The following is a 14,255-nucleotide window of genomic DNA, read 5'->3' on the forward strand; positions in this document are numbered from 1 at the left end:
ATCAATCATTCTAATCATTGTATGTATAGGACATTTCCTATACATACAATGAAATTCAACGAAAAATTTACACATAATTTTTCAAGAATTTGAGATGCATAAAATTCAATTGAACTTTCTACTAAACTGAGAATAACACATTTTATATATATTAATAACTTATGACAGAAAACTTTATTTCCAATAAAATAAATTAAAAAAAGATGTAGAATTTCATATTACTGATAATGGTCTTTGAGCACAGAGAAACAGCTTGAGTAATTAATGTCAACATTTAAATTGGTATTCATAATTTCTCCTTATCAAGATATGGTTTGAATTCAGGGTAAGTGAAACATGAAAAAAGGAAAGAAAAGGAAAATGCATTAAATAGTGAGAAATGGAAGGCTATAATAAGCAGACCTTAAGTCAATAACAGAAATAGTACCAGAACAAAAGGGTGGATAAATCTTGCATATTTCCACACCTACAATCGAGAGTATTTTCCCTCCATTATTCATTGATAAATGTTTCCACATTAAAATTTTTCCATTTAAGTAGTTTCCATGCATTATACTTTCAGGAATCTGTAGAACTTGTCATCCAGTGCAAGCTGAGACAGAATGTGATCACGTCCAAAGCTACAAATGGTATCAATTGAATATTTGCAAAACATATACGTACATACTAGCATTAACTACTTACCTCATTCCCAATGCACTCAACTTGAGCCCCACCCAACTGAGTTCCTGACATCTGCTTAGGAGACCCAGCCGATCTTTCGGGAACTGATGGAGGTACCAGCTTAAGATCGGTCTGACAACATAAATAAAAATCCAGTATCAGAGAAGAGTTCTTAAAATCTTCAACCAAAGCAGGAGAGAACAATGATGCCAAAATACCACTAAAAGCACATATATTAGTCTAAAGAAAACTCAAGAAGTAACAAATCTCTCTGAAGCAAATGTTAACATAATCCCTCTTTATATTGTTTATGAGTTAAAGAGAGACCAAATTATTATTACAATTCACTTCCACACACACGCAAAAAGGGGTGAATTGTCATCACCAAAAATCGCTGAAAGCAACAGAAAATTTAGATTTATGTACATGGAGAAACAAATATTTGCATAGTAATTCTTCAACTTCTTTAACCTAAACCTGAGTGCAGCAAGATTCTAATTTCTTTTCATTTCCCCAAATAAAATTTGAAATGGCATAGAACTCACTTGCAGCAGGCATTACATAGCAGCTAAAGGATATTTTCACTTTAAACTTCCAGAAAACAGCCAAGAGACAGTCTCTGAAAATTACACTGAAAATGGGCTAGCAGTATAAGAACTGGTGCTTTAAATCACAAATTTCTATTTCATTTAGATAATAACAGTATGTTTTTTAATACTTCAATATCTTCAGGTATCGTATGGATGAAATGTAAATCAATGCCATAAAATTCTCACCAATTACTCCACGTAGTTCTCCAGGCTGAACCTTAATCATATCAATTATAATTGTTATTCTGCGCTAAACCAGACATGGGCTTTACCATAGTGACGTCACTAGTGTCTACGGATAAAATGATTTCTTTGTATACCACTTTGGCATCCATGTCTCACCACCCAAAGATTAGCATAAGATTCTTTTCTAGATAATTCACTCAGAATTTCAACTTTCTTCCATCTAAGGAAGGCCTAAGCTTTACAAAATGTTTCCCTGGTTATTTAATACGAAACTTTTAGTCATTTCAAAAATGGCTGTCATAGTTCACAGTGATTATAACATTTTTTTCAATTCTTCAACCCATCTGGGATCCACAGTTGGACTGATCCTATTATTGAGCAGTATAATAAATCATATATTCATAGTTGTATCCAATGACTCATGCAAGCTTTACCATAATATGTTAGTCGCACCTTACAATAAGAGAACCTTGAAATATTTTATGCCACCTGTAAAACGCAACCCACATATCTCCGGTGTATAACAAGGCTCTATACAATTAAGTCATCATTTTTTTATTACAGTGAAATCACAGCAATGACTTGAATAAATTTCACTAAAATATGCATGACTCAAGTCTTTGAAATATTTCAATAAACCCAACCAGTATTAATTCTCCTTTGCATTATCTAAGGAATGGAAAATTAAAAACATTTCAAAAAACAAGGCTAAATAACAGCCACATTATACAAGTTGGTGAGAGTATGATAAACGAAGTAAAAATTTAACTGAATTATTATTAAAAACCTCATACTCATTAATAATAACAATTAAGTTACATTAAGTTTCAATAATTTATTACCAATAACTATTGTTATGAAACACCACATTCCCTTATTGTTAAGATTCACAGGCTGAGTGTAAGGCAATTTCTGTCATGATGAAGCCACCTTACCGCATTACAATTAAATTTTAAGAATCTTCAATTTTCAAATAAAACACCAAAGCAGTTTGTTATATGAAAACCTTAGATTGATCAAGTAACTTATACATATGCTTGCTTTTATTAATTGTAATTGTGTGTTATTTGTGTTAAATGCATGAAGCTGAATATCTATTCATATTTCTGGAATGGATGAAAATCAACTTATCAAAGAGAAAAGTTGACAGTCTTCCACTAAGAAATATGAAATTTCAGGATCAATAGCAATTATTATGAAGCTGAAATTTTGAAGGCCAATCAAATCACATTGGTTAAATTTTGAAAACCAAACGTCTAAAATGTGTGTATGTGTCTTGCCTGTGATACCCGTACCGAAGCTCCTTTGACAATAAGGTTGCCAGTGCGGCCCATGCCCAAGGGCTTCCCTCTGTCGGGGGACATTTCCATCAAAGTAGACTGAGGATCTGGAGTGCGAGCCTTCTTTCCTCGTTCACCACTGACATCACGTTTTCGTGAGAAGAACCTTGTAAAAAATATAAAAATTGTAATTAATATAATTAATAGTAGCGGGAGTAACTTGGTGGAAATCCATAATTGCAGGAATAGAAGGATCGATAACTTTGCTATTTCCACATAATAATTTATTGACACCGACCATGGTTTCGTTACAGAGAAACATTATCAAGGTGAAAAATGCAGGTAAATTGACTGTATATATAGCAGAAGGTTGGGTAGGGAAATTACCAGGAGCCGTTAGTTAGGGGGAGGTAGGGTTTGGAGCTGGGTTTGGCGTCACTGTGGGTGGGGTGGGTGGAGGGGTGGATGAATAAGGGGGAAAAAAGAGGAAGGGGGAGCGAGAAGGGTAAAGGTGATCGTTAACCAGGAATGAGTCCCTGTGGATTGAAATTTCCAGCTCTTCCAAGGTATCTAATCTCTGTCCTTTCTTCTCAAAGTGTAGAATAGTAGGGATGAAGTCACTACTGTGCCCCATGTCGATAAGGTGTTTTGCAAATTGTGAATAATCTTTCCCCTGTCTATGACACATCTGGTGCTCAGCCACCCTGATGGAAAAACTCCTCCCTGTTTGGCCAATGTAAATCGCGTCACAGTCGGCGCATTTGAGGCGATATACTCCGCTCCGTTCCTCCGGGATATCCCTGTCCTTTGGTGACCCCAGCATGCTCCTTAATGTGGTGCGGTTATAAAAGGCTGGGCTTATTTTTTCTTTGGGAAGTAGTCTTTGCACTCTCAATGACAAATTCCCAAGGAAGGGAATCCGGCACCATTTAGGAGATCCCTCCTGGGAATTATGCATTTTATATATTAGACATCTTGCCATCTGAGTTCCTTTTCGCCGTAAAATGGTGTCCACTAATTTTTCTTCGTAGCCATTGTTGACAGCAATGTCCTTCATGGTGCAAAGGTTATATAAAAATTGTGTAATGGGTGTCACATCACAGATAAACTATTATACACATCATGTGTGTTACTCAAAGAGAATATCTCTCCCACAGGAAAAAATACCCAGATAAGAGGGAATTCCATAGTCTCCCATTCAAATCATAAGATGCATCCTTTCAATATCCAAACTGCCTACTATTCCACGATTCTCACCTCTTCAAAAAAAACTTTTAATTAATAAAAATGTATTCATTGTGAGGATTTTATTTTAACACTCTTAACTTTATTTAACTCTTTATTTTAAGCACTTTTAACAACAAGCAACGATGAACGTTTTTCACCCTCTCTTACGTGGTCGCCCTACATCCACGTTTAGAGATGTTCATTGGCCTCCTCAGCCCCCATATTTATCCATCTTTGATTTTTTCCTATGGGGACATCTCAAGGCTTGTGTATACGAGCACAAGCCCTGAACTCAGGACGAGTTGAAGGATACAATTTGCACAGAAGTCGCCCAAGTTGAGAGAATGATGTTGAAGAGTCTTTGCAAACTTTCAAGAATGCCTCCAGCAATACATCGTCAAAAACAGTCATCCCACAACTTATATGATTTCCCACACTTAATTGAGATATGCTATTTCACTGTGAGCCTGAATCCATCACTAAATTTGTTTTTGAGTAAATATTACCAATTACGTGATTTTTTTAAAAACTGACTGTCCTTTGCGCCAGACCCTGTATAATTGCACTTGACAGAGATATGCCAGGTAAGAGATGAGGGAAAGAAGTAGCAGATGCAAAAAAAACCTACAAGACCAGCTAAAAACAACAAGAATATAGGGAAAACTTACCGGAATGGAGAGCGTCCTCTCTTTTTCTTGTCATCCTTGTTTGGATCCAATTGCCCATCCATAAGATTTAAGTCCATATCACTTGTAGCTCGGTGCATTTTTCCTAAAAAAAAAAATTAATTTTTTACATCACAACTATCTTAGAATGGCATATAAATATTACTTCATGCTCTTGGTGAGAGTAAATTCTCGCAGCTTCACACACACTTATGTATTCCCACGCAATGTTGATTTTATCCTTCATTTATGAAAACTCTTTTACAGAAAGACATGCTGCACATGCGAGTGTACCTATCCCAAATTTTTCCTCACTCCAAACTTCAAAGGAAATATGAAAGCTTGATGAAAATGAATGTGCCAAAACTGCTCCGAATCTCTTATTAATTATGATGGAAAGTTTCTTAGCTTACCCTTACATAACAAACAAGTAGCAAAATAAATGCCAAGGTCATAAGAAAATAAGTTTTCCACCTATCCATTATAGATGAAGCTTCTAAATAATCCTTTTCACATTCACTTTTGGTATAGAGGAAAATTATAAATCATTAACCTTGAAACATGTAACAAGTCCATACAGGCACATGGAAAACGCTTTATTCAGTCTCTTTCATGCCCATATGGGTGCACTAATTTTAAGGGCATTTAAAGAAAAATTAGAATTAAATCCACTAGTGAGGGGCACTGGAAATTCAAAACAAGTTGCTAAAGACTAATGTAGAGATATCGCAATGTATTCCAATTCCAATGAGCCAGAAAAAGGAAAACCTAAGAAGAGACTAAGAGGAAAGTGTCACTGACAGTTCTTCTATACACAGAATATCACTTGAATCCATGTAAAACTGGAATATGTATTTTAATTTGCAAGAATTTTTCACTTTTAAAGCTTGTCTGAATAATAAAATCAAGCCTATACTGCAGTTAGTTCCTGACACCCACAAAATTGACCCCGAATCTAATTATCATTCATAAGCATGTACAATTTTTGTGCAAATGAATATCATACATTTCTTCCAGGAGTAATAATTTATAATCGAAGTAGAGGAAGCACTCACTAGGCTCAGGATGGCCATTCACCATATTTTGAACATTTTCATTTTCAAAGCTCTGGGTCTTGCTCAGTGAGCCTTTCCTTGGAGGGCGTGAGGGCTGCGGCTTCTTCATGTCCATTCCTCCTCCACTCATCACATCATCTGCTTCAACGCCATCTTCAGAATAACCTCTGTGCAGTCCTACACAAAATAATACGGGATAACATAATTTAATTGGATTAACTTCCGAGCAATACACCAAAATGTACACTAATGCATAAAACTTGAGCATCAACAAAGACAAACTAATTGAAAAGAAAGGGCTATTGATGAAAAATTAATCACAAATATATAATTAAAATTGGTAATTTATACCTTTATACTCCTTTAACAATAGTGCATACCTTTTAAATATAAACCAACAACAATTCATAATTCTATTTATCAAGGATTTCCTTATCATCTACGTATAGTATAGCTATCCCATAACTTCAAAACTAAAATACAGGTGATCTACAGGTTACAGATGAAATAAGTTCCAGTAAAATTTTTAAAGTCAGATTTGTTCATACCTCAGATTCAAATAAACGGCACATGCATTATTTTGCAATGTATACACAATATTTTTCCTAAAATTTACTGCACATAATTTGAAAAATCACCATTAAAACAATACTGTACAAAAAGTTGAAAGGGGAAATTTACAACGATTATATTAAAAAGACATTTGCTTGATGTATTTTCCATGGCTTGCTCCCTGGAAGGCAATTTTTAAATCTTGGAGGAAGGTTACCAGCCTCTTAATTACAAGTAAATACATATTTGCAGATCATAGAGAAACACCAGGAGGAGATTATTAGCACATCAGGGGATAAAAAAAGCAACATCATAATTACAAGAATGCAAAATCTTAAAATTTATACATGTAATTTTAAATAACTCATTCAAAATTATTATTTAAAAAATTTCTATTCAATTACATTTCATTATTGTGGAAAATTGCAAAGTTTTTCATTTACAGAGGCAACAGCAGTCAAAAATATCTAGCAAAACCATTATTTCCTCTTGAGTGAGCACATGATATTTGAAAATATTTGCACATTTCATGAAATATGAATAGTTACATGACTATCTGGAAATACTAGTACCTTTGATGTCATTCATAGTGAAGCCCGACTTCATTATCTGCTCAATATGCGCAGCCGGTGCAACTTGCTCAGTTTCTGACATGAGTCTATGCTGTCTTATCTTGATTTCTTGCCATCTTCTCATTTTTTCTGACTCACTGTGAAATTAGAAGGGATCTCCATGACAGCTCTTCGATTTAAAACTCAGCACAGCATAAAAGATAATTATATATTATACTCACTCAATGAACGAAGATTGGCAAATGACAGGAAGTGAGAGTCTGAGGAACTCCCAATTAGCCTTCTCCATTGTCTCAAAGGTATTGTGACTAATTTTCAGGCATGGAGGAGTGTCTGAACCAGCTGGAATTCGAGTGACATCTATTCTTGTATCAATCATGTCTTCAGTGTTTTCAAATATAGGCTGATCTTTCGTGTACCAGTAGGTGACAGGCCTCTTCATATTCCTGGTAATTTTATTAATAATATATTACTTCGATCATAATAAAAATCAAATTTATTCTAAAAAACATGTAACACAAATCAGTAATTCAAATATAATATGTCAGTTGTTTATTCTTGACCACTTCTTTCAATAAATACATACTTTCTGGATTGAGTCATGGCATGTTGTCAAATAATAAATATCACTTGTCAACTTTCGAACAAGGTTTTGTTCTAAGGGTGTCAGTAGGGCTTCAATTTTGCATTCATCTTGAATGCAACATTTTAAAACTGATTCCCAAATGATGCTCAAATTTGAGAGCAAAATGTTGGTTGAAACTTAACAAGTGATATTAGTATTTGACCAACACTACATTACTCCATTCCAACTTTTAAAAAATGAGTACATATTTGATAAGAAAAATGAAATTGAAAACTAAATTCATGCATAAATTCCAGGCTACTTACACACAAAATGGTTCATAGCCTTCCTGCAAACCACAGGTGGTAAAAAATTTCAGAGTATTGACATCCTGGCCAAATGTGAGTCTAGCCTTCTGGCCAACACCCAGGGTGAATGCTGGTACAAATGAATCTCCTTGTACATCACCAAAAGTGGTCTCTCCACCAAGAGCGTCCATTAAAAGCTCACCATTTAGTGAGAAACCTGCATTTCAAATCGTCAATTAGTCTCTGAATCAAAGTGTCTGAACTCATTCATCAATAAAAATTTAATGAATGTCACATGATATATTTACTGTATTTAAAGGGAAAATTGATCAGCAAACAATCACTGAAGCCCACGGAAAAAGGACTTGACTGAAAAGCATTGTTATTCAAGATTTCTTTCAATGAATGCTCAATCAAATCTACTACCCACTAAGTAGCTGAAGCAAGCCCATTCATAAAACAAGAACACAATTTAATTAGCGATAGACACTAGGTTGGATTACATTAGTTTCCCCTAAAGGGATCATAAAAATAAACTACCCATTAGCTGTCATATGCATTCACAACACTTTTCATTTCCAAGACAAAACGTTTGAGTATATGAAAGTTTCCAACCCATTTAAACCAGTTATACATTATCAAAAGGTTTTATTTTATGGCCCTGTTAAATGGCCAACAACACTGAATAGGATATAAATATTTACAAGGGAAATTCAAATTGCATTTTCACAAAAACAATTTTATCAGTTCAATGGTGAAATAAACGAATATCACATATACAAATATTGTTCACAAGGAATTAATAAAAAAAAGTTTGTAAATATGAATCATTCAAAAACTTAGCAAAATAAAAGCACATACATAACGGCAACAAATTATAAAAAATATTACATTCAAAGCAGACAACAATCACAAATAAGCACATTTAAGCACAAAAGAGGATACGAAGGGCAACAACCAGACAAAAAATTTTACCTTCACAGTTTATACCATTCCAGAGTCAAGCTTACGATCTATCCAGTATGGAAATATATACAGAGAATTGAGTTTAGGTACAAAGATTACTCTACGAAAAGTTTCATACCAGAGAATAAAACAGAGTTACTTCAGTCAACTACTAGAAATATAAAAAACTTTATCATCCAATGAGGGGATTTATTCAATCCAATGCAACCAACAACAATAATGCGTACTGCCAAATATTTATCCATAATAGCCCTGAAAACATGCTTTAATGCTTGTCATGAAATCTATTTGCCGAAAAATTTACACCGCAAATTAAACGTTCCTCGAAGACTTACTGATGGTCCGATCAATCAAGTCGAGGAACACGCCCACAATGTCCCCAACCTGCCACTGTTTGCCAAATGTCTCAGCTGTGCCACAATAAACTTTCTCTTCCTTTGAGGGCATAGAGAAAGAAACAATGGAAGGTCTTCCTGTTACTAGGGTTCAACACAAGGGTTGAAAGAAACGTTAATGTGAACTCATGGGAGGTGTGACAAAGCAGGTAGAAATCAACTCCAAATGTTTTACATGAAAGTGACTACTCAATGAAGGGATATTAACTCTAAATGATGATTGATGACCCATTTCTATCGGCAAGAAATAAAAATATATAAGATTATACTTTCCCAAGAAAATACAGCTAATACAGCTTCTAAATACGGCAGATTTGAATTAATACAATGAAAATGTTCATTTCTCTAGTTCAAAAGACATGAGTCACAATAAATTTTAAAAATGCATAAAAAATATGATCAATTTCATCAGAAAAAAATGATCAACTGCATTTATGAGGGATTTATTGCAATAATACAAAACTATAAGTCTCCTTCTTTCAAACAGTCCTTACAGACCTGTATATAGACAAAACTAAGTGAAAATTAATTATAGCCACAGCTAGCCAGAAGTGATAGCATAGAGGCTATAGTAGTAGTAAAGGAATAGACCAGATGAATAGACATAAATTAATGTTCTTCACCTATCAGTATTCCCCCTACACAGTGATTCCATCCCTAAAATTTCCCAGCAAAACTGAGTGTACACCAGTTTATTGCAATGTTTATAATAAACATTTAAAAAATTCTTGAACAGCATACATAATTCGGTGAGATAAATGAATTCATATTTACAACAAAATCCACCCCCCAAAAAATTCTATCTTATTCACAAACTAAAGAAAAGTAATATGATATACCACACCACTACTTGAATTAATATAAAGATGTGGCCACGATAAAAAAAAATACAAACAAGAAGTCCTAAAAAATCTATATTATTAAGTTATCTCTCAACAGACTACACTAATACCAATAAAAACACCACTTAAAATATAAGATCATGATTAGATGTCACTTAAACTCAAACTAGAAAATAGAATAATTTCAAGAACTACGCCATGATACACAATCTATAGTTCATAAAATATAACAATTTCACGTAAATGATCACTTACTTCATAATAAAAACAAAATTAAACTGAAGTTGGAACTCACCAAAAACCTGGTTTACAAAATATAAATGTTAAAATAAAAATTCTTTAGTCCAAATGTACTGCATCGGATATAAATAACAAGCAAATCTATTGAAATTAGTTTCTGAAAACATCTTCAGAACTTGGGATAGCAACAAGAAGTAAATATATCATTGAGCTGGACCAAATTCAATATATAAAACACGATTGAACAACATCTTTCCAGTTAAATTAATAATATACACTTACTGACACAGCCGAAAAAGCAAATAACTATTCTAATCTTACGCAGATGATAATCTCAATATTCTCCACCTCACCTCCAGAAGAGATGATGCAGCATTACCATAAACCTAGTGATAATATGCGAGCCACTTTTGTACGCCCTTGATAGCGCTTTCATGTAAAACATTTTCACAGAGTTTTCGATGAAACAGTGGTGTGTAATTGGATAGGGATAAAATAAGTAGTCACCCACCATTAATTGGCGTTAAACACAATAACATAGTTTAACAAGAGAGAAGAACATAGAAATATTAGGAAATGGCAGCCAGTTGGGGAGGTCAAAATGTGGGGCTAACTAAACAATAAAAAATGGAACTTAAGCCACAGTTGGATAAAATAACTGCATTTCACTGCTCGTACTTACTGATCATTTTATCATGTAAGTCAAGCATACAGCCCACCACGTCTCCTACTTGGCACTTTTTACCAAAGGACTCCCCAACCCCAAGATGACATTTTGTGCCCTAGTCATTGCAGCAAGCCAAATGAGAGTTTGAGAAAGAATATTATGAAATGCAAAGTCTTGATGCATTTGGAGTTTCACAACACTTAGAGAAAACAAATAAAAGATAAAATCAAGACTCATTAATATTCTTACACATAAATCGTATGAGAAACCATCAGGAATTTGAGGCATACCTATAAATATAAAATTATTATTAACATAAATCAAAAGCTACAAAATTAACAGAGTTGAGAATGTCTCTCTTGAGTTTTGCAGTCAGGTTCTCCTATTTAAAAAAAATTGTTTTGCTTAGATTAGCATGAAATCCAAGGTGGTAATCTGTAAATGGGAAACAGTATAAACTATTGGTTTTTAAAATAATTGGATTAATATTTCAATTACATTCTTGATTATCAACACAATATTGATAATCAATAATGATTGGCAAAAAATACACTACAGCAGGTATGAGGCAAAGAGAACAGAGAATTTTTACTTATACTGAAAGGACATAAACAGGTATCAAAACAAACCTAAATTTGCAAATATATACCAAAATATTAACATGGGTCATGCTCAAACTGTATTTCACCTTTCATTTGATGGTAGATTTTAAAAACAAAATAAATAAAAAATAGTAATTAATCACATAAAATGGCCATGTGTAGAATAACTCATTTTACATTATGAATGTTTGTGTCTGAAGATATTATTCTTTAAAAAAATACTCGAAAAAAATAAATTAGGCTACCATAATTTGCACCCATAAAAACATATTTCATAAACATTTTAAAAATAGCATGTACACTTTTATCCTATATATACAATACAGCAAAGCTTTGATCATCCATTGAAATGGAGGGGATAGCCCAAAAAAATGATCAGAAAGAGAGATAATTCAATCAGGATCATTTCCTTAGCATTTTCTATAGTAGTTTATGGGTCATATGCTCTCTGCAACTTTTGCGCCCTCTTCATTGATAAATTAATTGTTTTGTGAAGTGAAGGCGGGTAGGAATGATTGGAGGAGGAGAGCGAGATAAGAGTTGTAGGGAGTTGTTAAGGAAGTGATAGATTATTTATCCAATGAATGTTCAATCCTGAGTGGATAATTGAAGCTCTGCTATATAGAGGAATTGGATTTAACCCTTAGCCAGTGACATACACTTCTTGTTACACTACCAGTGACATGCGGTCTAGGAGAATAAATCAAAAATTCATAAAATATTGCAACGTCATTTCTATTGCTTATTTTAATGTTCCTTTAGCTGCTTAGCTATTTTAAAATTGATATTCAATTTATGCACTCCCAATACCAACCAATTTTTCAGTAAAAATTGCTATTTGAAATAGGATCAAAAAACTGATGTCAAAAATACATGAGTTATTCTGACAAATATTTCTCGGGTTTGCATCCAGGTTAAAGCTTTTATGCAAGCCGACGTTTCGGAAGACAACTTGTCTTCCATCCTCAAGGCTGTGTTACTTTATCGAAGTTCAACTTGAGTTATTATTATCGCAATTAAGTATCAATATTTCATCAGATTTAAAAATAAGGCCTTAAATGCTAATGTTGGAAGGCTAAATGATAAGAAATTTACCCCGCTTATTCCTTTTCTTGAAGCATTCTGTAGGCGATCATAATTACATTTTTCACAACGGCACACATACAGGCTTTTTGCATTGGAAACATAAGAGAGAGGTTTTCCGTTTTTTTTTGTATGGCGGGCACAGTCTATATGTTGTCTGCTTCTCGAACCTTTCAACTTCTTCAGTCTCTTCCACGGCAAATGTATGCAATAATTAATCCTACCTGTCTCGGGAGTCTAAGATTTGACATTCTCCTACCCATATGGCATCTAACAAGATCTGCAGCTACCGATTTAATGAAATTAAATCACATTTGTGTCTTTTCCTGCATACAAATATGCGTTAAACAGATAAATATTTTTGGCATCAGTCAAATTCATTATTTTCAAACCATACTTGGAGGTCTTGTGAGGAACATACATTTCAAAAGGGCATCGGCACCTGAAGGCAATTAACATTTCACCAATGCAAGTTTCCGTTCCCAATGAATAGCAGCATTGGGAGTTTTTTACCAGAGAGCAAAATTGGAGCAAAATTTGGAGCACTGAGTCAGTTTTGTATTGGGTCATTTGATCCACGGGGTTATCAAATTGGAGACTCGTAAGAAGTAAAGTACACCACTGTTCTGACATTACTGATCGGAAAATTTTCCTGACAGTGCCATGTGCAGCAAATATCTTCAGCATTAGATTTGAAAATTGCAGAATAAGCCAAAAGACCAAGAAAGGCTTTTTCTTCCATCAAATCAACGTTTATGTAGCTCCCGTCTGCTGTCCCTGTTATACTTCTCTCTTATTGCTTGAAGCTTCGTGTTTGTCCAATGCAAAATTATTTGCAACATTCGCTCATCACAAATCTGAGACCAATAATAAAGAGGATCAATATCCTTACCTAGTGATGTAATGTAACCCTTCAAACCAGGTTTTGGAGAAATGATGTTATGGGAGGGTGTACAAATTTTCCTCTTTGGCTCAATTGATGACCACTTACAGTGATTTCTCCCATAAAAAAATTGTCCTAACCTAGGGAGACCCTTTTACTACATCACTTCTGTCATCTATGCTCCCTCCTTCACCATCAGTTGTATTTGATAGTAGATTTTCGCACTGCCTCAAAAACTAAGTAATCGATGGTTTTCTGGTTGCTTTAAAAAAATAGCCAAAAATACGCTTTGGACAGATGTAGAGCTAAAGGCACTAACATTTCAACGTTTTACTCTCAGTGTTTCCAAGGCCCTTTTTATTCCTTCTTGCAGTAACACTTGATGCTAAGATGTTCTTAAAATTATCTTAAAATAAATTACTTATAATAAAGAAAACCTTAAAATTTACATTAAAAAATGGGTGATATTTCCAATAAAACCGGATTTCATTTGTTTTGAGTTCGAGTTCAGAAAATACTTGAAATGTCATTTATTCTTCTGAAATGAATTTTAGAAAAATTAATAACTTATTTATCCACATTCTGCAACTAAAACTGCTTCCTTACAAATTATTAATTATTCTTATTCATTATAAATCACTATGAATAGTTTTTAACAACTTTTTGAATCATTTCCACCAGCATTACGTCCATCGATTTATCAATTTAGTGATGTGAGGTCTCCCAGACCACCAATCGAATTCGGCAGCAAATTTACAGAAATATATAATAAGAAAGTAAAATTTTATGAGTTTTATGTCCTTATTACACAAAATTATGAAGCTAATGAGAATTATAGATATTTTGAAGCAGTAATTTTGAAAATATTCATAATTTTAGAAATGCAACGGTCTCTCAGACCTCACGTCACCGGT

General features: G+C 33.8%; 1 protein-coding gene across 3 annotated transcripts in view; it reads right to left on the minus strand.

The window, feature by feature from the left end:
• LOC124166576 (ryanodine receptor) overlaps positions 1–14,255 on the minus strand; it is a 149,556-nt gene that overhangs the window by 101,661 nt on the left and 33,640 nt on the right. The window contains exons 25-32 of one of the 3 annotated variants that reach the window (XM_046544142.1): positions 8,965–9,064; positions 7,682–7,880; positions 7,012–7,236; positions 6,791–6,927; positions 5,667–5,843; positions 4,615–4,717; positions 2,720–2,885; positions 685–795 (exon numbers count right to left, since the gene is read on the minus strand). In XM_046544142.1, the coding sequence (XP_046400098.1) occupies positions 685–795; positions 2,720–2,885; positions 4,615–4,717; positions 5,667–5,843; positions 6,791–6,927; positions 7,012–7,236; positions 7,682–7,880; positions 8,965–9,064 (1,218 nt within the window). Of the gene's footprint in view, positions 1–684; positions 796–2,719; positions 2,886–4,614; positions 4,718–5,666; positions 5,844–6,790; positions 6,928–7,011; positions 7,237–7,681; positions 7,881–8,964; positions 9,065–10,788; positions 10,889–14,255 lie in introns of all 3 variants that reach the window. The other 2 variants (XM_046544140.1, XM_046544141.1) reach the window with 2 other exon arrangements.

This window comes from Ischnura elegans, chromosome 10 (assembly GCF_921293095.1).
Source record: "Ischnura elegans chromosome 10, ioIscEleg1.1, whole genome shotgun sequence".
Taxonomy (NCBI): Eukaryota; Metazoa; Arthropoda; class Insecta; order Odonata; family Coenagrionidae; genus Ischnura; species Ischnura elegans.